Source organism: Rutilus rutilus (assembly GCF_951802725.1).
Source record: "Rutilus rutilus genome assembly, chromosome: 7".
Taxonomy (NCBI): Eukaryota; Metazoa; Chordata; class Actinopteri; order Cypriniformes; family Leuciscidae; genus Rutilus; species Rutilus rutilus.
Genome location: NC_140221.1, coordinates 34381461 through 34408746, shown reverse-complemented (window position 1 = coordinate 34408746; position 27286 = coordinate 34381461). Strand labels below are relative to the sequence as shown.

Below are 27286 nucleotides of genomic sequence, written 5' to 3'. Positions count from 1 at the left end.
GCATTTGCGAGGAACGAGGGATTTTTCTCCTGTGCACACTCTGTCTGGTATGAAAATATGTCTTAGGAAAATGAAAATAGGAAAGCATTCGGGGACCATCAATTTTCTAGCAGTGCGACAGCTCTAGCTCTGAATCAACACTTCCACACAGCCAACCAATCAATCGTGCCGACTATCAGTACATGTCCAGAGAACAGTCTCTATATCAGTACATTTGAAGCTCAGGCCAAACGTCTACATGTTCTCTACGCTAGAAGAGTGTAGCATAGAAAAAACTAGCCCCCCCCCCCCAAAAAAAACCCCTCTGAATCTCATTGCAGACACTGAACGAACCACATTAACTTTAATGTGTTCTGCATTCAGAAATGCTCCTACAGAGAGGATGTGGATTGTGCCATACAGACTGCAGTCCACTGCAGTAAAAGACGTAAGCCTCCTCTGCATCTTGGTTCAGCAGAAATCTTCAGGTTTAGGGAAGCCCCAGAGGATCTGTTAGCTTTATCATCACTTCTCACAGCTTTTCGAGTGCATGTGTAGATGCTTGCTGAAATCTGTACATGACACCTCACTATCCTGCCAGAGGAAGACTTTATTTTGTGCCTCATTTCTTCAATGATCTATATTTAGGAGGTAGGATGTTTGCCATTGTTACTAGATTTGGCAGGGTGAGTAAATTACAATGCAGTTAATATATAGTATGTTTTGGCATATACCTAATCAATGGGCTTCAGAGGAAGTGTTTTGATGTTCACATAAGGCTAAAAGTGTTAAGTTATTGACTACGGCCTTCACAAATCCACACTCGGGTAGCTTGTGAACCCACAGAAGAACTTCATTGCCGTTGTTACATCTGTCTGATATTTAAGGAAGTCCAGGATAGCAGACAAAGATCTGCAGGCATCTGTTCCCTGGTTCATATATCAACCATGGGACAAAACACTGAACTGGAGTGGTGTACATGGAAGGACAGCTCATCAGAAAGAATTAAAACCATTCATTTTGCCATTAAAATGAAAGCTGTTCCAACAAGAAAATGTCACCCCAACCACACTGTACGGATATTATACACACTTTTGCCGGGTCTTTGTAAGGTGGACCAGTGAATTACTACACAGGGAATGGGAGAATAGAGAGGTGTTTGTCTGTGAGGTGCAGCATATGGTTAGTCAGGTTTATGAAGTGAAATGTTGTGGCAGGATCTGAAGTGTGCAGCTCTTTCAATATTAATGTCCTGAAGCAGTTTTTGCAAAAGAGAAACGAGCCAATGAGGAGTATGGCAGGGAATTTTTTGGTTGAAGTCATTGCTTCTGAATGTTAATCTAAAGATGACCATGATACATAAGAACTTTATAACATGTTTAAAAAGGTATATCATCTCATTTGTTGCTGTTTTTAAATGGCACTGTAACTACAGATAATTCCAAAGGGTTCTCAAACTTTCACTCATCATTATTCCCAACCCCTAATTATGTTCTATCCCTTCATAAACGCTGTTTCCAAGCAACAGTTAAAAACTGTCACTCTGGAATACACAGCATCTGAATCTAAATCAAAGGAAATAAATGATACTCTGTTTGAGACCAATGCAAGATCTCACTCTCATCCTGACAGACTTTGGTAAGATGAAAAACCCCTTATCTGCTTCCATTTTTCTGTTTGTTAGAGAACGCTGGAGAAAAGTGAAATCAGTGGTATCTAAGGTAATCCATCAGATGAATGCATCAGTTACAGAGGCCCCTAGGTGGTAGTATTCCAGCCATTTCGATTGACAGTTTGTCACCAAAGCTCCATCCTCGTGGTTCAGCAAAGTTGACTTTAAGTATACTGACTTAGGACCAGTTTAAATCAGAAAACACGGAAAATCTGAAAACACAAACTGGTCCTAAATAAGCATAAATTCAAAAAAGGCTACATATCTGTCACATGACATTGCAGCGGTTCCTCTGCAATGCCCCCTGGAGACGGATAGAGGTGTGGTTTGGGCGCAGTCCTCGCGCCACGGCTATTCCCAGGAGTTCTTTAAAGAGCAGAAGCACATGCCAGTTATACTTGGCGGAGCACTCGACATAACCGCACTTCCAGGTCTTCTTCACCAGTACAGACACGGCCCTGCGCTGGGTGAACCGCTGCCGCTGAAGGTCCCGCTTACTGCCAACCACCAGGATGGGCACCTCACTACTGTTGCCCACTCTTACGGAAAGACAAGAAAAGAGACAGAGAGGTGGGAAGAGCGGTAGAAAAAGAGGCTTAAGAGGGAATTATCAAGTAAAACAAACCGACCACATGAGTATTGATCCATTTCTTACATGATATTTATGTTGAACATAAAATGTGTTCATGTTTGCAAACTATCTTCAGCAAACATGCACGGACACACGCACAAACATTAAAAGCCTCTCAGCTCCTTGTCACTCTCTACAAAAAAAGGCACAGAGCTCATAATGTGTGCTGGAGAATGATGTGTGTGTCCTTTCTCGCTTGACTGCTTGAAGGTCACACTCACACATAATGGAGAATGAAAGCGTTTCATGTTCAGGGGGCTTCAAACGCAAGCGTGTGCATTTTGTTCAATTGAAAAAAGTGTAATACATTTAATTGGCAATTCAATGGTGCACAAGGAGATCAAATGAAATTGAGAGATTGTACTTTCTCATTTGCTTAGAAAAAAATGATATATGAATAAATGTAGCTATTAAATAAATGTCTGGCCAATTAATATAGGCTTTGAGTATCTTTATATAATAACAAATTATGGCACCATGTGTACACAAATTGCGTGTCATAAATATTTAATAGGTTTAATTGAACACATTAAGTGTAACTGAGGACCTAAGGCCATTCCATCTTATTCATTTTAATATTAAAACGAATACTATTACTGTTATTATTCCGATTCTGCTAATTTCAGTTCCGTCAAATACTGAGGATTTATGCTGTTATATATGTATTTCAATATGTGTGTAAAAATAGAGAGAAAGAACAGAATGTGAGTGAGTAATATCAGCACAAAAGAAGTGAATAATCTGTCACACACCAATTCCATTGTGCTTCGTAAGTCTACACACCAATCCGTCATGTCCGTGTCTGGCTGCTTGTGTCATGTTTTTACACTGATTTATCCCCTTCATACGGTTTATCTGTGCTTTCTCAGTATGACTCCCCTGTCTACACCCTCGCTATCTCTCAAACCTTTCAAGTCCATGTTTAGTCAGAACACTTTTGAGAGATCTTCTACCTCAGCTGCATGTATATTGAGGATACATTCAACATACATCTCCATGCATTCTCTAGTTTATATATATATATATATATATATATATATATATATATATATATATATATATATATATATATATATATGAGAACCAATAAGTGATCATTAAAAAAAAAAAAAAAAAAATTGTCCAAAGAACTTTTTTTTGCATTAAGAAATGTTTTCGAAGCAAATGCAGTGAGAACGTGAAGCATTTGTAAAACAGAGGTTTGATATTGTGGGTGAGGGAAAGTGTTAAGGGTTGAGATGGCTGCATTTTCTGTCATTCATTCAGTTCACATTCATTCACTGCACACAATTTATGGGCACAAGACCTGCATATGTAAAAAGATTTTCTCACTGGCATCTATTATATTCTTATCAGCTGTAGTGAATGGTCACAGTGTCTATGCCCTGTAACTGTCACTCAACCATATTCTCAAATGTCACCTTATTATCTCAGCATCAGCTGGGGAAACAAGGGCCAGCTGTTATTAAAAACATAAAAACCAATCAGTAGTTTGTCACTGCAGCTGATACATTCACATTAATCTGTGCTTATGTGCTACTAAGCTGAGTAAAAAATGGTTTCAATGACCACAGTTGGTCCCACTCTAACAATAACAGAAGGAATGTCTTTTTATTGGATCTACTATAACATGATAATCATTCTCTATTATTCTTAGAGGTGGGTAATTTCAGTTTCCGAATGAGCTCTGTCATACCTGTTATCCACAATTTGCTGTCGGATCATCTTGACATACTCAAAGCTCTCCACGCAGCAGATGTCATAGACCAGAATGTAGGCGTTAGCGCTGCGGACTCCTCTACACCGCGCATCCAACCACTCCTGATGGAAACAGACAGACAGACAAAAGCATTTAATCAAACAGATGATGACTGATTGACTGCTGGAAATAAAAAAAAACAGTTAATTACTTGTTTATTTGCAATGTTAGGAGGCCAATGTACAAATATCTTCCAATCAAATATAATTTTTTTTTACCACATTGCAAGATGCTGCATTTTGGTTGCAGTTAGGTTACATAGAAGTAAAACATTTAAGGTCAAGAAACTGTAACTGTACAGCCTAGCAAGGTTGTGTCACGTACCGCTCTGAGATACACGGGTTGAAACTCCAAACGTAGTAGTTTATCGAAAGGATAATCCACAATCATAGTCCAAAAGAGGTAAGAGGTCAAAAACACAGGGTAAACAGTCCAAACAATGACAGGCAAGGCACAGGCAAACAGAGAAATCCAGGGCAACAGGCAAAAGATCAAAACTAGTGATGGCAATTTCAAAACACTGCTTCATGACGCTTCAAAACCTTTACGAATCTTTTGTTCCGAATCAATGGTTCGGAGCATGTATCAAACTGCCAGAGTCATGTGATTTCAGTAAACGGGGATTCATTATGTCATAATTGTTTCGGAACGTTTCGAAACACTTCGAAATTCCAATGGTTCACAATATGAGGAGTCTCTGACAACCAATGAACAAGTGTCTATGGGTTTTGCCTGATCTCTGATCAGTTTTATACATTTGTAGACGTTTTATTTAGACATAAGTATAATTAAAATGAGTAATGGTAGTTAATAGTCTCTTATTGGCCTGTTTAGCTGAGCCAATCATAGAACAAACAAAACAATTTATAATTGTTTTTGTTTTTTTGCATTAACACTGTTCTGACCACTAGGGGTCACCATGGAGACGGGTGTCGAAGCCTTGACACAATATAGCACATTTGTTTCAACTAACCCTGTTCCACGAAGCCTCGATCTGCCCACCACTAATCAAAACCAAGACATGGACAACAAGGATACACGGCTCAGAAATGTAGTACAGACATACACAAGACTTCGCAATGAATGACAGAATGAAGACATTTTAATGTAAGCTTAGTGATGCAAGCGTAGCGACAAATTTAAAGCAGGCTAAGATTGATTAGATGAGGATTAGTAAAAGTATTCAAATATCTACCAAAATGAAGCAGTCAAGCCTTTTGTACTCCTTAAAAATAAAAAACCTAATTTTTTTGTTTCATTTGAGCATAGAACCTGTGCCATTTGAAGTTCCAGTAGTGTCAGTTACTTTTCAAACGTTCTATGGACAGATGAAACAAAACAAAGAAGAGCTTTTTGGCAGCAAACTCTTAATATGGGTTTGGTGCACACAGGGATAAAAAAGTACCCGATGTGTAAAATGAAATACTCTGCTGTAGCTTTAATGCTGTGGGCCTAATTTTCTGCCAGAGGTCCGGGACATCTTGTTCAGATACATGGCATCATGGATTCGATCAAATTCCAACAGATAAAAAATCAAAACCTGACAGCCTGTGCTAGAAATCTTATAACGGGCCACGTTTGGATCTTCCAACAGGACAATGATCCAAAAACAAACATCAAAATCAAAACAAAAATGGGTCACTGAGCACAAAACCAAGCGTATGCAATGGCCATCCCAGTCCCCAGACCTGAACCCTATAGAAAATGAGTGGGCTGAACTGAAGAGAAGAAGCGCCAACATGGATCTGGGAATCTGAAGGATCTGGAGAGATTCTGTATGGAGGAATGGTCTCTGATCTCTTGTCAGGTGTTCTCCAAACTATCAGGCATTATAGGAGAAAACTCAGAGCTTTTATCTTATTATTTTAGAATGTTTCCTGGGGTGCCCTTATAATGTTAGTATGTTTTTTAGATCAAAAGTTGTTATAATTTAGAAATAAAAGGCATATTTCCTAGCCTGATTTTAGCCTCTGATTTGAACGCTCTGTTTGAAGGGGCGTGTCTGCTGTGAGACTTCAGTGTAAACGGCCACTGCTGTGATTGGCTGACATGCTTGCATATGAAATATTTAGCATTACATGTGGAACTCTCTCGAATACTTTTACTATTACAGCGATTATACGTTTTTACTATTACAGCTATCGGGATTAACGAAACCTGAGAAGTTTTTTAAGTATTTAGATCTATTCCCATCACATAAAAGGTTGCAGTGATGAGCATTGAGCAGATGACAGCCTGCTGATCGCGTGAATGAAGATCTTATCATTGCAACGCAGTTTCTGCACTCTCACTAATGATTTCACCAATGCAAACATGAGTTAAGTACAGTAAGAGCTTCGTTGTGCAGTGTAACAGCGTCATTGATTTCATAACGAGTTTTGGCAAGTGTCCAGATAAACTCGTGCTGTGTGATTGACAGCTTGGGCGATTGGAAAGGGAATGTTCTTTGATCGCTTTCTGTATATATATTAATCACAGTTTAAGTAAGATTATTTTCATCCTACTAAGAGAAACGACGTGAAGTTGAACGTTTAGTCACTGGCTTGATTTACTGATGCATAAACAGTATTGAACGACTTTGAGAGAAAGATTATCTGTCTGAACTTGAACAATTACACATCAGAAATTCACATAATCCACTGGTTCTTCAGCGGCTCGGATGAAGGAACTAAAAAATACTTTGTGTTCATTTGTACATCCAAACACTGAGCAACTGCCATGCTTCGCTCGTTTGCAAGCCATGATATCGCGCTCGCGCAGCTCATTTTCTCATGGGCGGGCCAAATTCTTTTTGCAGGCAAAGAAGAGAAAGGGGAGGTAACCTTTCCCCTTATGACGACATAAGGGGAAGATTTCTAGATTCGCCCATCTGAGCTTTCATTTTCTCAAAAATACCCAGGGCTTGGTTTACACCCATCAAAATGTCTAGCCACTGGGGGACCATAGGCAGGGAAACTCATATTAAGGTTAAAAAACCTCATAAAGTGAAATTTTCATGCAATGGGACCTTTAATAAAAGGGGGCAAATAATTGTTCCCTACGTGTTTTGGAGAAAAACATTTATTTCAAAATGTGATTTTCCCCCCACTTTCAATTATTTTACAAAAAACAAACAAACAAAAAAACAAGCAAAAAGTTTGATTTAGGTTTTGAACAAACCTTTAATTAATGAAGCACTAGTTCTCTGCTGGTAATCATGAAAGAAGCCCATATAACTGAATGTGACTTTAATTACAGGAAAGGCATAAAAAGGGTAAAGAAAATAGCACAAATTTATGTCGAATCACATTTCTTTGTACAACAGTTTTCTTTGTTCCTAATGGCAGCTATCTATTCTCTGACCAAGGCATTGAGAGCACAACATGCACTCAGGTGTGTGTGTGTGTGTGTGTGTGTGTGTGTGTGTGTGTGTGTGTCTATTGTCGTTTGTATGCTGGTGTGTTATAGGGCCAATCTCATTAGATCAATAGAGAGGGGGAGAACTGGTAAGGTTGCAGCCAATGAATAGTAATGATTTACCCACAGTAATTACATATCACCGCTGAATGAGGGACAGCTGAAAGAGGCAGCGAGCAAATTTCTTCAACCGTGACACACTGACCTCAGCTCCATTCTCCCTCCTTCCCCTCTTCTAAGGAAGCTCTTAAGAAATGAACTGAATATCAATTCCACTATTCATTTACAGCATCAGATGTAGTACATCATGTCATAGCATGACATTAAATATTGTATTATTTGATATATGATATTGGAATGATTTTAACATGATCTGCATTGACGTGAATTTTTTGTGAATATTGTACAACAATAAATGTGCAACATCTTTTGTTTGACATTGGTTATTTGTTCGTACAGCAGCGCCTCAACTACTGTTAGACCCGGATTGTATGAGAGTCACACGTTATTAAAGTAAAAAATTATAAAAATAAAATGTATTACTCTAATTCTTCTTATTTTTTAATGGAATATTGCATTGTTTATTAAAAATGATTTTTCCATCATTTATAAAAAGTTCATGTGCCCATGTAATTATTCATCAAAAAAATGATTTCCCCTCCCCCTCACAACATCATCTCGAAACCTCTCACCTCCATTAACATGTCACATCAATCAGTAAACAAAAACAATCCAATCAATGGACTAAATCAAGTCTCACCCTACTGTTTTTTTCCGAGAAGCAGTTTCACTCGGATATATATCACAATAGGGAAGAAAAGATTATCGCAATTTCCATTTCGCACTGACTTTAAATACACTTGTCAATGCAAAACACTGATCATAACTTAAGCTTCAAAAAGGACAAGACTTCATGCTGTCAAAGGTCACAAGACTATCCAAACAACATCCCTATATGAACCAAACTCTAAAGAATCAGTGATTGTACTGGATAGAGCTAGAATTTGGTGAAATTCCAGTAGATCCTTTAATTGCCATATTGATTGTGATCTGCATTTGTGGGTGTGTGTGTTGGTGTTGAACAGAAGAAAAATCGAGTGAGAGGGGGAAGTCAAATTGAAGCCATTCGTCACAAGCTGATCTTGCTTGTAAAGAAAATCGATGCCAACTGTAGCAAAGACAGTGTTTGCGCATTCGTCTTGACAGGGGAATAATTACCTTCATCCTTTTACGATGTTAGAAAAGCAGAACAGAGAACACTGCTAATATTTTACACTCAGAGATGACCCCTCTGATGCTGCACTGAGATTCACACTCACTCATTAGTGTAATAATGTAAGCAACCAGGCGTGCAGATAAACACACTGGCAAATCGTTATAGCATAAACCGACAAGGGAGGAGGGATATTTCAATCGAAAATGAAAATTCACCATCATTTTCATTCGCCCTCATGTTAATCCAAAAAGTATGACTTTCTTCTGCGGAACACAAAAAAAAACAGCATTTTGACCTCTTTTTTTTCTTTCTCCAAAAACAGTAAGTCATGACAGAATTTTCACTTTTCAGGAAACAATCACTTTCTGCATTCTTATCACGCGCTCCAGCTTCTGACTGATCTTCTATAAAACCAAAAATATATGAGGGGAGAGAATTTGTGTCTTTAGCTTTAGTCAATTTCCTGCATATCAAAAGCATATGCCTTACCCTCCGTCTCCACTGGGAAATCTGACAGTTCTCAGACCCTATTAAGCACAAACTCAACATTCTAAGAGATTTCATGGAGTTCTAGCTCAGTGATCATTGGTAGGTTGAAGCAATTATCTACACCGGTTTTGGGCATTAACTATGGATCTAGAGGGCAAGACCAATCCCTGTCAATTAAACATGAGCCTTTAAAGCTTCCGGTCTTTTCCGTGGAGCACTGTTCTGACATAAACGCTCCATCAGTGTGCCTGTTAGATGTTTCAGATGCGCTGCCATCCCCGTGAAAGCTAAAAATAGAAGCTTGTCTCTCTCTCCTTGTCAAGCCACAGTGCCGTTCTCCCCTTTGAGTGTGAGTTAGAGAGAGGACACATTCAAATTCACTTTCATCATGATTCAGCATCCTCCTCTGGGCAAGGAAGGTATCCGCTTTAAGGAAAAAGATCTCTGGGACTTTGGAAGACGTCCATCAGAAATTGCTGAATGGGTAACTGTGCTGCTGAAAGCTGCCAAGTGAGTTCACGAAAACATGTGATCTGATCCGTGTGCGTGTTTGATGTTCTCCTGAATGGACAGCTCGGAGAGATACTATTGTTAGGCTAAAACAGGAGCAAGAAAGAAATTAAAAATGTAGTTTATACATTAAAATGTTTTATTTTTTATATTATTTTTACATTTGATATATTTAGTATTTTTAAAATATAATTTTATTATATAAATAAAATCATATAAAAATGCACAAATGTACATCTATCTTCTGTGGAAGTCTCAGAACCCAAAAATGTTTGTCCAATCATTTGGACAGGATTTCTTACCTGCCTATCAGCCTATGTATTTGCATACCTCCGCGCACCTGCTCGTGACATCACGCATCATCAGCACGTTCCTTAAGGCTACGCAGAGTTGTAGACAGACAGTCACTGAGTGCCACAAACAAACAGCAGCAGCCTTTTACAGTTCCTCCTGAACCAAAACAACAAGCTAATGTCCTTTCACACCATGTCATAACTACCGTAATAAAAAGATGGCAACCCGTGACGTTCTATGTCAACACTATCAACGCCGAAATGAATCTGCGTTATGTTGTGTGCTATGAGACATGAGGTAATTTAATGGCGTCTCTTTGCAGAATCTGCTCTGGCTGTGTTATTGAGGAGACGTGGCTTTGGAGACGCTCTGAAGGGAGGGTGGGATCTTATGCTTTCAAAGCTAGCTTGCTATTGCTAGCCTCTCCAAAAAATTGCCTACCCTACCTTTAATACGGCTTAAATAAAGGAGTAGACTAAAATTCGTTTTTTCTAACAGCATACCTAAACATTGATTTTCTCACCTAATATTGAATATTTCTTTCTAAGCCAACTGTTTATTTGTGACTGAAGACAAAACAAATACTTTCAGCACAGTATTCATTTATATATGAAACAGTCAGGTTATATACAATGGTGCCAAATGTGGAAGTAAAAATAATCCAGAAAAGCGCTTAGACTAATAACTGTATGTCTCAGTTAAATCATTACATACCACATTATTACGCATCATCTTTATTTGTTATTCAGTCCCTGATAATTGATGCTATATATTTCTTAATTTTATGCTGAGGTGTACAGCTAGATTTATTGTATTGGCTTGTTCTTTTTACTACTCGCTGACACTGTGATGTATGACTATGCATCCTAAATTAGAGATGACACTTTTCAGGCGTGACGAAAATAATGAGAACATCTGTCCTTGAGACAACCCAGTGCTGAATTGCATTTGTTTTAAAGCCATGAATTTAAAATTTGACTTGAGAAATCTCACTCTAGCAGGAATATTCCAAGATAAAGATTCTAATTCTGTTGGAAGAGGACTTAAAAAGTTGTTAAAGCTGTGGGTGTGTGGCTACTTGTATATATTTTGTATGAATCTAAACTGGTTAGACCATAATCACGTTTGCAGTTCAAACACCTAGAATGATAGATTTATCAGATCATTGTTTAAGAAACAAAATGATCTTTCACATCACAAATCACCCTTATCAAAGGATTGAAATAGACAGTGAAGTTGAGAGAAAAAGCGAGAACCGTAGAATGAAAGGAAGAGAATGGAATGAAGAGTCAATGTCAATAAAAAGTATTCCCAAAATTAGAGTTGGCAGTGTCAATTTCAAAGCCACTAAGTGACAACCCAGAGCTAAATGAAACAAGACCCTACGGCCATTTAGAATCAGTCGTGCAGAGCACGGAAAAGGGAACACAAAACCCAAAGTTAATATTCTTAAACTCCACTCCACTAAAAGTGCAACCAAAATCCCCAAGGCACACAAACACATTATGTCCTCAGCTAGTGGTGAGTAACATAGTTCAGGACGAAGTGCATGGCTCTGGGCAAAATGAATTCTATCACATTCTGAGGACCATTACATGATCAAGCAAGTGCTGCAGACATGGGGGAATGTGTCACTGAGCTCCCTGTTGTCATTATTCACAGAGAACTAGAGCATTAATAGGAAATCCTGAATCATGCTGGCTTTTGATCTGATCCATCTGCCATGGCATCATGTGAACAAACTGTGACATTCACTAACCAAAGTTGCCAAGCAGTCAAAAATTATTATTCACAGTTGTCTATACAATGAATCTCGGCAGATCTGTGTGAAACTATTGCACATTGCATTGGAGTACAGATATTTAGAGTACAGGACATATTTCGCTGAGCCATGATGCATTATGGGGAGATGTGAGGATCTAGCATTTTTTTTGAGTATTTTAGCATTGAATATGCCGGGGATAATCCACAGCTTGATGTGCATTACATGATTTTTGTGCACAATGTGGAGGCAAAGAACCACCCAACGTAAAGCAGAGGTTTCTCTTTCTTTGTGTGCACAGCGCAATCTCCCATCTCTCTGTGTGCGTGTGCGTGTGCGTGTGTGTGTGCTTCAATGAAAGCAGTGCAGTAATATAGAACTGACATTAAATTGACTGGAACAATCTGTGCATTACACGGTTTGAATGCACACCTTCCAGCCAATCAGAATTGAGAATTGTGATTATGGTAAATTATTGTTACCATAACCCCTTACCAGTCAAGGATCACTGGTGATCCCAGATTATTTTAGTTCAAAATATGTTTGAGCTTATATATCTCAATATTAATAACAGTCTGGTTAATTTTGAGTCTTGAACTATAAACTCTCAAGTGTTGGCTTTCTAAATGTATGTGTGTTATGTTTCTATTCAGAATTACTTATGAGCAGTAACCTTTTTATTTTGGGCATTTCATGTATGCAGCACTTGCCAAAATTGGGGGTGACTGGGAAGGGGTCTGTCATAGCTGGAGGAAAAAAATTGAATATAAATGAATGTGTGTGCGCCCTTCAATGAAAGCAGCGCTTTAATATTGAACGTGCTTAAACTGACCGGAAACTACCTGTGCATTACACATACCACTAAGTAATAGCAAAGACTATAGATATAGAAAGACGGTTCACTCCTCTTACTTATGAATGGGAGAAACTGCAACAGGCAATATGGTGTAATACATCCCACCTTCTAAATAAAAGAGCCAATCACTGATTGCTGAAGCTGCTTTTAGAAGCTCCGGTTCCCATAGAAACCTGAGACTTGCGCTTATATGCGCATTGGCTGGTCTAGCCTGAAAACAAGCTTTTTTCATGCTACTTGAGCATAAGAAACAACATTAAGGGGACAGTTCAAGTTAGAATTTCTTGCTGATTTGAAATATGTTATTTAATTGTGAGTTCAGCAAGCAGTTTTCAACATTTTAGGATTCCCTCATTCAAATAGATATAGGACTTGGTCTTGGATGACCGAAATAGCTGCCCGGAGGTGTTGCAAATATGGCCGCCGAGGGAACAGACTTTCCTCGAAAATTACTTTGATAATAGCCACTGTTACCATAACTAAACAGGTCTGAAATATCAAAAAAAAATAAAAAAAATAAAATAAATTATATATCAGATTTTTTGTGTGCAAGCAACATACTGTATAAATCACAAAAAAAATCTGAAAACTCAATTATTTTTAAATAAATGGTCAGTCATGCTTTTTGTCTGCATAATGTTGTAGTAACAGTGAGTTGAGCTTTATAGTGCATCACTTTTAGACTTGAAGCAAGCAGTTGCTTTTTATGTCATCTGGGTTTAAGCTATACTTCACTTTTTGTCTATGAATTTGCTAGTGGTTAGAAAAATCGAAACTGACCTTTTGGGGTTTTTTTTTTCATCATAAATGTCTGCAAACACTAGCACCTGTCACAAGAAGCCAGAAGCATTTTAATAAAAATGTATCAACACACACACACACCTTCTCCTTTATGTGCTGCAGTCCATCCGTGCCTTTAAGAGAGCTAAATGATGTTAAGCTGCAGTGTGCTCCAGCTCAATTAGATTGCAGTGTCTTAATGTGCTCTGAGAACTGAAAGCAATGCCCAACTCCCCAAAATCACGCGTTCATGATTGTTTTAAATTCCATTTTGCTGACATGACATCAAAACCACTTACACTGATTCCCTGGCACCACGTATAAGGATCAATCCCTTGTTTAAAATAACATCTCCAGTCTATAATAATATTTCTTTTTCATTGTGTTTTCACTGTTGTCAATGCAATAAAGAACCTAGCAACAATCAAAAGAATCACTTGTTGCCGGGGTGACCTTGGTGGTCTCTATCTGGAGTGGGACTTCAAGTTGTGTGAAGTGGTCACGATGCAAAGTGAAAAAAACCCTGACAAGTAGCATTTTGCATTCTGTAAATGATGACAAACCTAAAGGGAGACAGACCTAGGGAAACACTAGACCTCTGCTAAAAGTGTGTCTGCATGTTCAGCGATTAGAATATAAAGCTTACAAAAATGTTAAACATAAACTATAACGCTAAGACCCAGAATCTGCCCTACCTACATTTTTGCGTCTTAAATGGACGAATAAACACAAAATTACGGCAAAATGCCCATTCTCAAATGCCCAAAATGCCCATGTCTTGTGTCATTAATGTTAATTATAGACCAAAATAAAATAAAATCTGATCTTGACTGAATAATTCTTTGGCTTTAATAGGATTAATATATATTTAATTTAAACATTATAGTATTTCGTACCTGAGTACTTCCTGAAATCAGTTTATTTTATTTTTATTTTTTTGTTCTATTGAATTTATTAGTGCTATTGCTTATAATTTGTTCATTCGTTCTTATTTTATACTGACTGTAGTGTTTACTTGTCTTTATTTAACATTATTTAATTCAATAATAAAATATTTAATTAAAATACTATTTTTTTATTTATATTTATGATTTGTGTTTGTGTGTATATATGTGTGTGTGGCAGTGCAAGTAACCAGTAAACTCCTTAGAGTTAAGCCCTGTGTGTTTATATATTGAGTCCCTTTGAGGACCTGCCCCTTTTGTTATAAAATAAAGTTTCAAAATCTATTAAGGGGAAAAAATACAATAACATTAAAACTCTGGCTCACCAGGAACAGGAATGTCACTCTGCCCACCTTACATCTCAAAGCTGGAGCCGGGCCTGCAAACCTAAAAGGAGTTGGAGATAATTTTGTTGAATTTGTGTCAGTCTTAAAGTGCCCCTATTATGCTATTTTTAAAGGCTCATTTTGTTTTGGAGGTCTCCTAAAACAGGTTTACATGCATCAAAGTTCAAAAATACTTTCATTTTCTCATAATATTCATTGCACATCACCCCATTTTTCAATGATTATCAAACGACTTGACGGATGAATCAGTCTCTCTAAATCCCTCCTTTCCGTGAGCTAATCTGCTCTGATTGGTTAGATGGCCCAGTCTGTGTAAATGGTCTACCACTTACAGCGCATGTCGGAAACAAAACGTCCATTACAATAAACTTCAGCTCCGGGCGTCCGGAGGTTTCCTACAGCTCAGCGATTGTACACACTGTAAAGACAGTAACGATGGCGTCGATTTTACCATATCAATCCATATCTAGTTATTCAACCTGAACCTCCATCGTAAGGACGTCTTCAGCAGGACGTTTCTCAGTAGCCGCATTTCCATTACCCTTCAAATTGCGCAAATTGAAATTGCGAATTGAAAATACGCCCAATGGAAACACGTCAATTTCGCAAAAAATCCCATTTATCGCATGAGGTGGTTTTTCAAGCAATTCGAAAAAGAAATATTTTGCAAACCTGCAATGGAAACAGTTTTTGCGCATTTACAGGTCAGCTGACGTAGATGACGCGGTATGTTTGGACAGAATACGAGACAGAGTTCTTTATTAAATTCGTAAAAGACAGAAGAATTACTGGAATACTGGATTCTAAACCTCAAAGAAATGCCACAATCAAGACCTCGAAGCAGATATGAGGGAGAAACACCCAGAAACACCTCATATGTGCCGCTCTCAAGTATAAGGGTCTTTCCTTGCCATTAATGATTGGATAACACACATACGTCTTCTTCGATTAATAATAATGGCCAGTGCAGTGGCTGGGATATACATAAACCTAACAATGTCCATTGCCATGATTTTTGGAATGACTTATCGCGAGAGGAAAAAATTCCGTTTTAGTCGCATAACATCGGTTAATGGAAACGCCGTAATTTCGCAATCGTTTTTTGTCGACATTTAGAAAAAAGTTTTGCGCAAATCTGTAATGGAAACGCGCCTAGTGATACACTACTCATTTTGGGGTCCATTATGAGATGTTGCATCTGTAATTCCTCACCATCAGCATTAACAATTGTATGTCCATCAACAAACAGATGTGTATATTTCTAATTTATTGCGGTGCACATGCGGGAACTGTATCAATAACGGTGCATATGATAGCCCAGCACTAACGTGAATTACTGATGTAACAAACGTTTGTAAATACAAATCTTGCTCCATTCTTTAACTTTCCTCAAAGTAGTAAGAACGACAGACAATCAGCATTAATAGATAGATTTAGGTAGGCTACTAGTGGCCCACGGCCGCTTAGCAGAAGTATTTAAAAAAGACAGTAATAACGTGAGTTATAACGTGAGCCGGTTAGCCGGAAACTTACACAATATAAAACTGCGTATTTTGACCACCCGGTAGAAATTATATACATCAAGAATTATTCATACTTACAGATTGTACAGATTCTGAGGAGCAAGCTGGTCCAAATAAACTGGGTATGACCCATCTTTCAAGAGCAAGCGTTTTGCGAATCCCACATTGAACTCCGAAATTTGAAAAGCATGGAGTCTTAAGTAAAATTACGTGTTTGAAGGCGGGACCAGTTGTTTGAGGGCTGACAACATACAAATTAGACATATGCAAATGTATTTTCTAGTGACGTACAACCGTCACACAGTGGGATTCGGATTACAGACGACTGGTATAGGCGGTTCAGAGTCCATTCTTTCTTTTGGGAGACAATAACTTCATTTATCGTGCACTTTCAGTCGAAAGTTACAACTTTGCAGAATAATTACATTCACAAACAGCTATATTACACACTGCATGAAAGGGAATATTTGAATAACCATAATTTAAATCCAAAATTGAACAAGATCATATTCCTTGAAAAGGGCAGTATTCTGGATTTTTAGCAGTTTGCTCTGAAGAGACATGTCTTGCAAGTAGTTTCCGACAGTATTAAGAATTGAGCGGCAATGATTTGTCTGGATTTGTAAGGATTTGTAGGATCTAGCATTGTAATACTCTGGTATTTAGCTATTAGACATAGTAGCACTACTTGGATTAATTGCATGCTTGAATTATTCTGATTTGTAAATCGCTTTGGATAAATCAAAACATCTTCAAAGTGAAAAAATGTAAAACTGATGTAAATGATGATAGCACAAATTAATTACATTTAACTTCTTAGCAGATGTCTTCTTCTAAAGATCTACCTTCCTGCAGAGTTTGTTATCAGCTTCAATCATGCATACATGAAACAGCTAATCAAGCCTAAAAAATGAAAATTGCAATCAGTTGAGCAGGGTTAGAACCAGTGACAAAAGTAGATCTCAGAGAGAAGGATTGAGCAAAACACTGCAAGTATTTCATGCTACAGGTGACAGACAGAATATGTTGGTGGTTTTAACAGAAAACTCAAGTGATGCAAGAACACCTGAAGATGTATTGGTAAAAATACTAGCAAAATATGATGTGTCTAGTTCTGACACTTCCTTAACAAAACAGATTACTTTGCCACTGTGGATTATTCCAAAACATTAGCAATTTGATGATCTTCTAACAAGCATAACTGGATGGGTGCGTTAAATGCCAAGACTGTTATATAAAATAATAGGAAGAGTAATAGTGTGTTTGTGACAGAGAGAGAAAGATGAGAGGGAGAGATGGGGGAGGACAGGGGGAGAGAGAGAGAGAGAGAAATATTTGCCAGAGGGAGGATACAGAAAATAAGCTTACAGATGCTCAGTTCAAGCCATGTCTCCATAGCAACTACTCCAAAATGAGATCTTTTTTTCCTGAGGAAAGCCCCTCTCTCCTGAAGCAATACACTAACATACCGCGGGAATCTCTATCTATTTATGGATCTGTAAAAGATTTACTTTGATTTGATTAAAGTTTACAAGAACAAAACAACAACACTTTTTTTTTTTTTTTCAAGGATTGGAAAGTGTGAATTTGAATAATTGCATGCCAGAGACAGTTTACGGGTGCAAGGTCAAACTGGTGGATTAAGAATCAATTTCCCATTAAAAACAGGCTCCTGAGCAGAGACATATTTCCATCACTAAAAAAGTGGCATATTTTTTAGAGGAAATTTTACAATTCATTAATAAAACTCTTCCACTGTGCCTTAAAACTTAACCACATTTATACAGAATCTTAGGCCCAAATAATAATAAAAAAATGTAAGTGCGAGAACGAGTGACAGCAGACACGCGCTAATGGTTTGAGCGCAACCACACAAATCACGTGACATGAATTGTACGCAGTAATATATATATATATATATATAATATATATAAAAACGTAGTCAAACAGTAACAGTCCTGGGTAGATTACTTACAAATTGTAGTCCGTAACTGATTCCAAATTACATGACAAAAATTGTAATTAACATTACATTACACATTTTAGGTAATAATCTGACTACTTTTTGATTACTTTTTTAGATTACTTTTGACCTAACTCATTTATCACATTGCACTATTTTGATATAAAAATACACAGAGAAAGAAAATATATTCCATTCTTTGTTATCAACAACAAGCCTAAATTATGTCAGGTTTTACCAAACTGGGGTTCTTGAGTTTACTGAGAAAAGTTAATAATTAGGCCTAAATAAATCATACAAATTTCAAATTGAAATAAATAATTTTAAATAATAAAAATGACAATGACACGTGACATGACATGTTTTAAATGTGTTTCAAAGACAAATGCCTTCCAAAGACACAGCAATAGGCCTACATGGTTAAATGACAAATAATAATTGTGTTTGTCAGGAGTTGATTTGATATGTGATGTTGAATCCAGTGCTCAAACTTTGTGGCATCTCAATTTTCCATGTAATTATAGCCACATGACTAGTGTATGGTATGTGTGTAGCTATGTGAATGTGAAATTGCTAACGTTTTAATAAACTTAGCATATGTGGAAAATATTTCAATAGATTTAACGAGACTACATGTAGGCCTAAATGTAAAATGTATTAAATACTTTTAAAAAATGTTTTTGGGATGAAAAGGTTGAATGACCTCATAATTTTAAAATGTATATTAGGCCTAGCCTATAGCCTATTCAACAAGACAATATGTCGTAGGTGTTACAGTAAAATATCTTAGGTTTTATCTGTTGAATACATTAGCACATGTGTCTATTCTACATTTTATGTTGTTTAATTAATGTTATTACTGTAATTAATCACTTAATGCCATGTGTGTTTACGCATCCAGCACTTTGTTAGTAGTAGCTGTACCAGTCGTTAAGTTACCTGACTAGGGCTTGAAGGAAAGGAGGAAATTGGCGGGACATCCAAAATCTTCAGGTCGTACATAACACCGTTAAGAATGACCGAGGGTCTGTACACGTATCTCGTTTGGGTTGGATTGTAAGTCTCAGAGAAGTCATTGTAAATAAATTGACGGATGATAGAAGTTTTCCCGACTCCAGGCGCTCCGATGACGGCGATGCTCAGCGTCTCGACCATCCCGCGCGGATCAGGACTGCAGACGACGACTATCGATCAAGACACCTGGAAAACTGCTCAACAAATCAAAACAAGTCATATGAATTGTGAGCGTGCGTCTTTTTGTGTGTGCATACAGCACGAGAACATACTTCGTGGATGCTGAAATAAATAAGAGTTTGCTCACACATCTACTGTCTTCTGGTACATTTCGTTATCTCTTTTGGTGAAATACACCGTTGGTAGCATCCGTTATTGAATGGATCAACAAACCAACTTCAGTCACTGCGGCAGTTGCGCTGTCTTCTCTGCATTCCATTGGGGAACAGTCCCTCAGTGCTCCCACGGTATCCCCAGTATTCCCACACACAGCTCTGGAGCTCGAAAACGTCAACAGTATCCAACAGTATCGATTTGGCTGCTCTCTGGATGATGTGTGCTCTTCGATCTCGAGGTTACCACTGACCCTTTCTCCTCGTAACCTCTCATACCTTCCCACATCATCTCAGCAGTGTGTGCTGCGCGAGCGCATGAGTGCTCGCTTGATCGTAAACCTCACCGCAAGCCAAATGCAGTCTGCGCAAAAAGGTCCATCGTTAAGCTCCGTAAGATTGTAGCAGGTGGACTTTATCCGCACAGACCTCTCGTTGAAGCTACACTGAAGCATTCACCCTCCTGTGCCTCTACTAAGCGCTGATCCTCCGCGCGCATTCATGTGGTTCAGGTTGGCGCGCGCGCACTCGTGGCTGTTTTATTAGGCTTGCGCTAATGTTTCCTTGCAATAAACGGCTCTAAAAGGTCCCTCGCGTGCCATATCCCGAATTTACTTGCATAGTTGGAGGAATAGGCTACAAGGTGAAACTGTAATGTGTCTTTCTATCTCAAGCAGGAATAATGAGCTATTGTTTGTTTAGCACACAAAAAGTACTGATATTCAGCACAATATCAAAACCGCACCTTAAGCCACGACGAAGAGAGAATCTGAGTTTTAAAAAACCGCTTCTCAAATTCACACCACACAACTCCACTTCCGCTCGGGAGAGAAAATGTAGGAACTTAAGACACAGTTAGTAGGCTCCATAAAGTTGTGATTAACTTTCTGCAAATCTGCTTTGTCATCTGCAGGAATATATTCACACGGTCTCTCTAATCCGGATGAGGAGCTTTTGGGTAATAGAAGTTGAGTATCAAAATAGCATGGGCCGTAATAATCTAATGATATCTGGATTACTAACTGGAATACATTCACCCATTAGTCCAATTTGATTTACACAAGAAAGATTAATTTCTCTGGGGGTTTGTCCTCTCAGTCCATATTTTAATGACGTTTTCCCCTTTTCTGTCCAGGCTTCAGGCCATCATTAAACCTGATACATGAAGGCAAATCCATTGAAATGAATGGGAGCAGTTCTCAAATTGTCAATATGCACACAATGCAACAGTAATATCAATTTAACATCATGAATGCTAACATCTAAACAGTGTTCGACTGCCAGGCTAGAGGCTGAGTTCATTTGTAAGCAATAAATAACATTCCAAACCTTCTCTCTTCCTTTCTTTGCTTAGATTGCTTGCCATCATCTTCAGATTGCACTTCAGGTTTGGTTTATGATTGCACTTCCACTGAATTATATGGTTGGATACACGAGGCCCCCAGCTCCTATGACTACATTGCACTGTAATTTCATCACCAGGCAGGTCAACACAAATAGGAAATTGTGCTTGAACATGAGTTTACTTATTTACTTAGGCCTTTAAATTCCCATAGGAACATAGGCCATCGACGAAGCTCTTCCATCCTCTCTGGTCTTGGGCCCTCCGCTCCAGATGTTGCCACGTCAGCCCTTCTTTCTTCATCTCCTGTTCTGTGGTTCTTCTCCAGGTGGTTCTCGGTCTGCCTCTCTTCAGCGCCTGTTTAGTGATTGATTTCTTTCTCCTGAGTGTGTGCCCTATCCACTTCCATTTCCTCCTCCGGATTTGCATTTCTTTTGGGTCTAGTTTGGTGAGTTCCCACAGGTTGGCGTTAGAGATGATGTTAGGCCAGTATATTCCTAGAAGGCGTCTGAGGCACTGGTTGGTGAAGGTCTGCAGCTTATTGAGTATGGTGGTGGTTATTCTCCAGGTTTCTGAGCCATAAAGTAGAGTGGTCTTGAGTTTAACAAGGGTTAAAATCAGACTGAATGAAAGGGGTATATGTTCATGCCTATCAAAGGTTCGAAAAAGAATAGAACAGGGAAGAAAAACAACAGAAATAAGCACTACAGAACTACACTACACTACAACCAATTATTATGAGTAATTACCAACTATGGAGTTGTTTTAGTGAATAACTGGGCGATGCATGCCTGGAACCCATAATAAACGACATTTCCTGAAACCTTTTCAACCTCCACCTACTAACTTGACTTGTTAACATGTCATTAGATGTGATACAGGTTCAGCTTGCTCCCCCCAGGATTTCACATTTACTTCTAAATTTTCCCTGAATATATATAAAAAGGTGATATTTTGAAGTCTAGTTTAAATAGTTTGTAGCATGATGCCCGTTTTATTGTGAATCATATTTCCTGAGATTATTAATGAATAAAACAAAGTGTGTTAGGACTATAACTGAAGCAGTCAACAGTGGTCAGTACTCAAAGTATTAAATATGAAAAATTGCATAAACTTTTGCAAAGAGATTACACATTTTTGAAGGATTTTCAGCCAAGTTATTAAGGGTTTAAGAGTTCAAGAATGGTCATAATTCACATTTTATTTATTTATTTACTTATTTTTACCTTAAAACCAGGCTGGAATAATTACACTTTAAATCAATGGGTTATATACTTTTTAATTTCCATAACAGATGATGCATTTATGACAGAATCCAACAAAAAGTAAAGCAAATTTCTTTGCTGGAAATCTCCTTGTAGTCACCCTATGACTAAACCTACAGAATAAAACACACATACATAAAGAATCAACAAACAAACTATGATTAAAAGAAAAACAATAATCAATATTATTTGGGAACTTTTAAGTGTACACACACAGCATTATGTGTGTCAGATCAGCAGTGTTTCGTCTGGCGGTATATGCATTTTACATTACGCTTGAGAGAGGTCTGATCTCCCTTGCCAATATGGTTTTAAAAACAAAATGAAACATCACATGGGCGTAGAGGTTTAACCACAACTTCATGTCCCATAAAGAATGAGAGAAGAAACATGTTTGACGAACAAGTAGCTTTGCAAAGCAGGAGACTTCAGATGCATTGCGTTCAGTGTGATATGAGATATTCATACCGTAAAGTAATCGTTTTCTGCAGAATGATCTTTGGAGTCAAGTCTCCCTCACAGATTCAGCAGTGTATCCTGCTTGCAACAAAACGCACACACACTGAATTGACAAGCCCCCGGATATGTGGGCATGTACACAGACACAAACGTGGGAATGAGGAAGGACAGGGAAGATTGCCAGAAGAGGGAACACAACATGCAGAATGTTACATCTCCAAATCACACACACACAAACTGGTACAAAGAACACAAAAGACAGAAAATAAACCCATCTTAATGGCAAAAAATGACTGCGATCTTTGTCACAAAATACAGACATAATCCAAAAAAAAAACAAAAAAAAAAACAGTTCACTCAGCATTTGTGTAGTGCTTCTGGATAAACACAGCATTCCCTTAAAAGAAATTGTGTGAGATCTAAATTACGAATGAAATATGGGAGAGGAGCTTTACTAAAACAGAAGTAAATAAATAAATCAATATTTGACACCTAAATGACTACAAACCAAGTGACCCATCGTCTGATTATGAAGACTAAATTAAAAACAGCAGTGTTGAAAGGTTTCTCTCAACTGTAGTAAACATACCCTTCCTATCACTGGATGAATGATGAATACAGGCTGCTCTAAAACTCGGAGATCTTCTGCACATGATCTCTACCCTCCATGAGGGGGAAAAACAAGCAGCCAGAATACACATGTCGTACAGGAAATGAAATTAGCAGAAAAGAACACCTGCACATGTGTGGGATAAAGATGATGTCTTTATATTTTGTGTGTCACATTTCAGAGAGAGATTTTACAACTAAAGGATGGAAACAGAAGGGACAAAGAAGGGTATTGGGAATGGACAAAATAATGAAGAGAAATTCCTTGGGATTCAGTCAATGCTAAAAGCACAGTCTGATGGAAATGCAAGACAGTGGGGGTTCTTTCTCTGACTGGTCCAATCAAGTTCTGAGTTTTCAGTCACCCGAACGATGCCCAGGACCTGCGGTTTCCTCTTGGTTCCCTCCATTTCAGTTCTTCAGCACCATCTCATAGCACTGGTACACAAACTGACAGACCTCGGGCGCTCTGCACTTTATCGACAGCTGAGGAAAGAGACAGAGGGATTAAAATAAATGAAAGACACATTAGCAAGTATCAAACACTGATTTAAATTTCGGAAAAATGTTAAGATATGAAGATTTGAGTGCATGCTAGGAAAATTAAGACATTCCAAAGTGAAAAAAAAAAAGAAGAAGGTGAAACTAGGAAACACTAGTAATGCTGAAAGCCTGCCAACACACTATTACAAAATAAATCTTTCAATGTGCCAAGAACAACCACACAAGCACAAAATTACTAACATTGCCATGTAGACCAAAACAAGCTTCAACTTTACAACTAACACTTCCAGTCTGCCTTATTACTAGCTGAAGAAAAAGTGAACTTGAGACATTAGTTTCAAGTCTGAAAGCACATCAGTACTCCACCTCTCTTAAACCTAAAATATATGCTTGCACCAAGTATATATAAATAAAGTACACTATCATTTAAAAGTATGGGATCATTAAGATTTTTTTATTTATTCAAGTATATGCAATAAATTGATCAGTGACAGTAAAGATATTTATAATGTTACAAAAGATTTCCATTTCAAATTAACTTTTTATTCAAAGAATCCTGGTATCAGAGTAGCACAAGTGTTTTTTTAATATTGATGATAAATGTTTTTTGAGCACCAAATCAGCATACAATATTATGGGCCATTCACACAGAATGCATTTATTTTATTTGTATTAATTATTAATTATAATTTAAAAGAAAACTACAACTGTTGAATGGTTTAGAATGATTCTGCTCTTACTCTTTTTAGAGAAACAATTGAAACTAACCACCAGTAGCAAATTCATAAGCAAGCTGTGTTTACTTGGTGAGAGACACATAAAAAGCCATTCCTCCTAAAGGGATCTCACATGGCACTTACAGAGTAATAGACAAACACATGCAGACTAATGTCAGAGGAGCAAGTGTGCTTGGAGAGGTCGGCCTGAGTGGAGAACTCCATCTACTGCGACACCTGCTTCCTCTGTCAAGTGAGCGCTGCAGCCGACTCCAGGCTTCTCACAGACCAATCACACAGAGGATAATCAGAGAGCCGGTGGGTACAGCGCAATAAGACATCACAAGTGCGAAAGGGAAAGAGATGAGCGTGAGGGAGAGATCAATGGCACAATTTATCCCTCCCAAACTCAATAGTTCCCTCTGGGTTTCTATAAGATTACCATGCAGCTTTCCACAGGGCTTTTATGATTGTGAGGCTTCCAAAAAATTAAATAAATAAATCAGTGCCTACTTTAGAGAATCGTAACACCGTGCCCGCCATGCACGATGCAACACATTTGTCTGTTTCTGTCCAAACACTTCACAGTTGATTTAATGTAAACTGATTTTATATATATATATATATATATATATATATATATATATATATATATATAGTAAAGTAGTAAAAACAGTAATAGTGTGAATTATTAAAACAATATATTATAAATTATTTGTAATTTGGTTATTTATCCCTGTGATGTAAAAGCTGTTTTATTGAAAGTTTAAAAGAACAGCATTTATTTTAAGTTGTTACACTTTATTTGAAGGTGTCCGTGTTAGAGTGTTATTATACATTTAAGTACTGAGTAATAATTAACTACATGTATTTACTACAAGGTTTAGGTTGCATGTAATTATGCATAATTTATAGTTATTACTATTATAACGTGTAACAAGGACATTGTAAAATAAAGTGTAACCTAAAATATTTTATTGCACGGCTCTGTGGAATACTTGATTCTGATTGGTCAACCGTGCCATCCAGCGGTGTGTTAGTATTCTCGTCGCTTGATAAACTTAAGATTGAGCCACTGTAGTCACTTGGACTATTTTAACGATGTCTTTAATAACTTTTCTGGGCCGGCAAGTTTCAATCCCTTAGAAGCCTATGGAGGAGTGATCCAGCTCTCAGATTTAATCAAAAATATCTTAATTTGTGTTCCGAAGATGAACGAAGGTCTTACGGGGTTGGAACAACACGAGGGTGAGTAATTACTAACAGAATTTTCATTTTTGGGTGAACTATCCCTTTAAAGACCTAATAAAATATGTTAACTCAAGTCAATATTTCGTGTCTAATTATTTACGTATGCGGCAAGTAGCCAAGTAATAAGCGGGATAATGTACCCCCAGTCGGTTGTTCAGGGTGATGCAAAACCCCTATGCTTTGTGTATCCCTTATATAAATGTCTTTACTGTCACTTCCAATTCATTTAATGCATCCTTGCTGAATAAAATAACTAATTTGAATCTGAATTCATTTTTTTTTTTTTTTTTTTTAATCTTATAAATTTTCACATTTATTAAAAAGTATAATAAAATGAAAATGCAATATACTGGACATAGATATATAAAAATATAAATCAATGTGCTCATTAGATCAACACCTCACCAGCAGGATTTAAACAGACATCTAAATTAGCTGAATGAATAAACTGAGGACACCAAGGAATTAGTGGGCATGTCCTTATCAATCAAACCCCAGGCTACTCCACTTCAAGCTTCCATTAGTTCTGCCAGATTTTGGAGGATTTTGTCTTAGCTTCACTCAGAATGTAGTGAGTGCGCACACAGACACAGCGAGGACATTGGTGCTGACTTGCTCTGTGGCATCAGCTTCCTGTATGCAGAGGCGTTTTATTAACAGTTGCATTGTTCTAGAATTTGACTCAAGAGATGAAGTGAGAGAAAAAGAAAGAAAGAGTGATACTGCACAGGTGGGTGGTGGGCATGAACCACAGAAAGGAGGAAGGACGGATGGTGTGACTCGAAGTCTTGGAGATATAGCAGCGGGTTGCGACAATAGGGAAGAATGTAATCAAAGCGCAAATGAAAACAGATGAGATGGTGGGATGACAGGAAGAGTGGAAGCAGCAGGGTGCTACACGGAGGTCTGTGGAGGAATGCTTTAACAGATCCCTGCCATTAGATGCTTGCCGCGTGTAAAGGGGAACCGGGCCGTGCCATTGGACGCCTGGTTGCCATAGGGACCAAGAACAGTGACAAATTGTAGAGCTTTGTAACGAATGGAAACATTGCTAGATATTTAGAAAAAAAAAAACATCTCATAAAAGTATAGATAGATGGCCACATTTTTCTGTCCTTTCAGACAAATATTGTTTATGTGCCACATCGGCCAGGAACAAAACAACCATGATTCATGGACTGTGTGTCTGAGCTGTGAGAAACAGTTCTGCCTCTTAAAGTGGCTGTTAGAATGTGAGGAGAGAGCAGGAAGATTAGCAGATGCATACAGATGTGTTGAGGGTCAGAGTTTCCAACAGAAATCTCTTCTTGTACGGTTAATATCTTGTGGTTCAAATGGGTCAGTCAGATTTAACAACAATGAAAGATTTTTTAGAATGTTTGTAAGTTGTCTTGAACGATTCATTAAAAGAAGCGACTCAGAATCATTTACTCGAGAATCGGACTACACTACTACACTATGGAATAACTAATACTCTGTCTTATTCCATCACGTTTGATTCAGACTGGCAGCCCATAACTCCCATTTTTCTTTATGGTGGCAGTGTAGATTTAACAGCAGCAGTGGTGGAATGTTGCTGCTTAAAAGCGCTGAAGGAAGCTGGTGTGTGAATAGGAGAGTGAGACTTGCGCACATTAAAAGCACATGCCGTGAGTCAGTGGGTTCCCATTGAA

General features: G+C 37.9%; 2 protein-coding genes across 6 annotated transcripts in view; both read right to left on the bottom strand.

The window, feature by feature from the left end:
* osbp2b (oxysterol binding protein 2b) overlaps positions 1 to 20358 on the bottom strand; it is a 92082-nt gene extending 71724 nt beyond the window's left edge. Inside the window, exons 1-2 of the mRNA XM_084414768.1 lie at positions 19061 to 20358; positions 3979 to 4103 (exon numbers count right to left, since the gene is read on the bottom strand). Coding sequence (XP_084270894.1) covers positions 3979 to 4103; positions 19061 to 19276 — 341 coding nt within the window. The 5' untranslated portion in view covers positions 19277 to 20358. The remainder of the gene's footprint in view (positions 1 to 3978; positions 4104 to 19060) is intronic.
* Positions 20359 to 22068: 1710 nt separating this feature from the next.
* ap1b1 (adaptor related protein complex 1 subunit beta 1) overlaps positions 22069 to 27286 on the bottom strand; it is a 31593-nt gene continuing 26375 nt past the window's right edge. For all 5 annotated transcript variants that reach the window (XM_084413549.1, XM_084413550.1, XM_084413551.1 and 2 more), the window contains one exon: positions 22069 to 23628. In XM_084413549.1, coding sequence (XP_084269675.1) covers positions 23554 to 23628 — 75 coding nt within the window. In that variant the 3' untranslated portion in view covers positions 22069 to 23553. The remainder of the gene's footprint in view (positions 23629 to 27286) is intronic.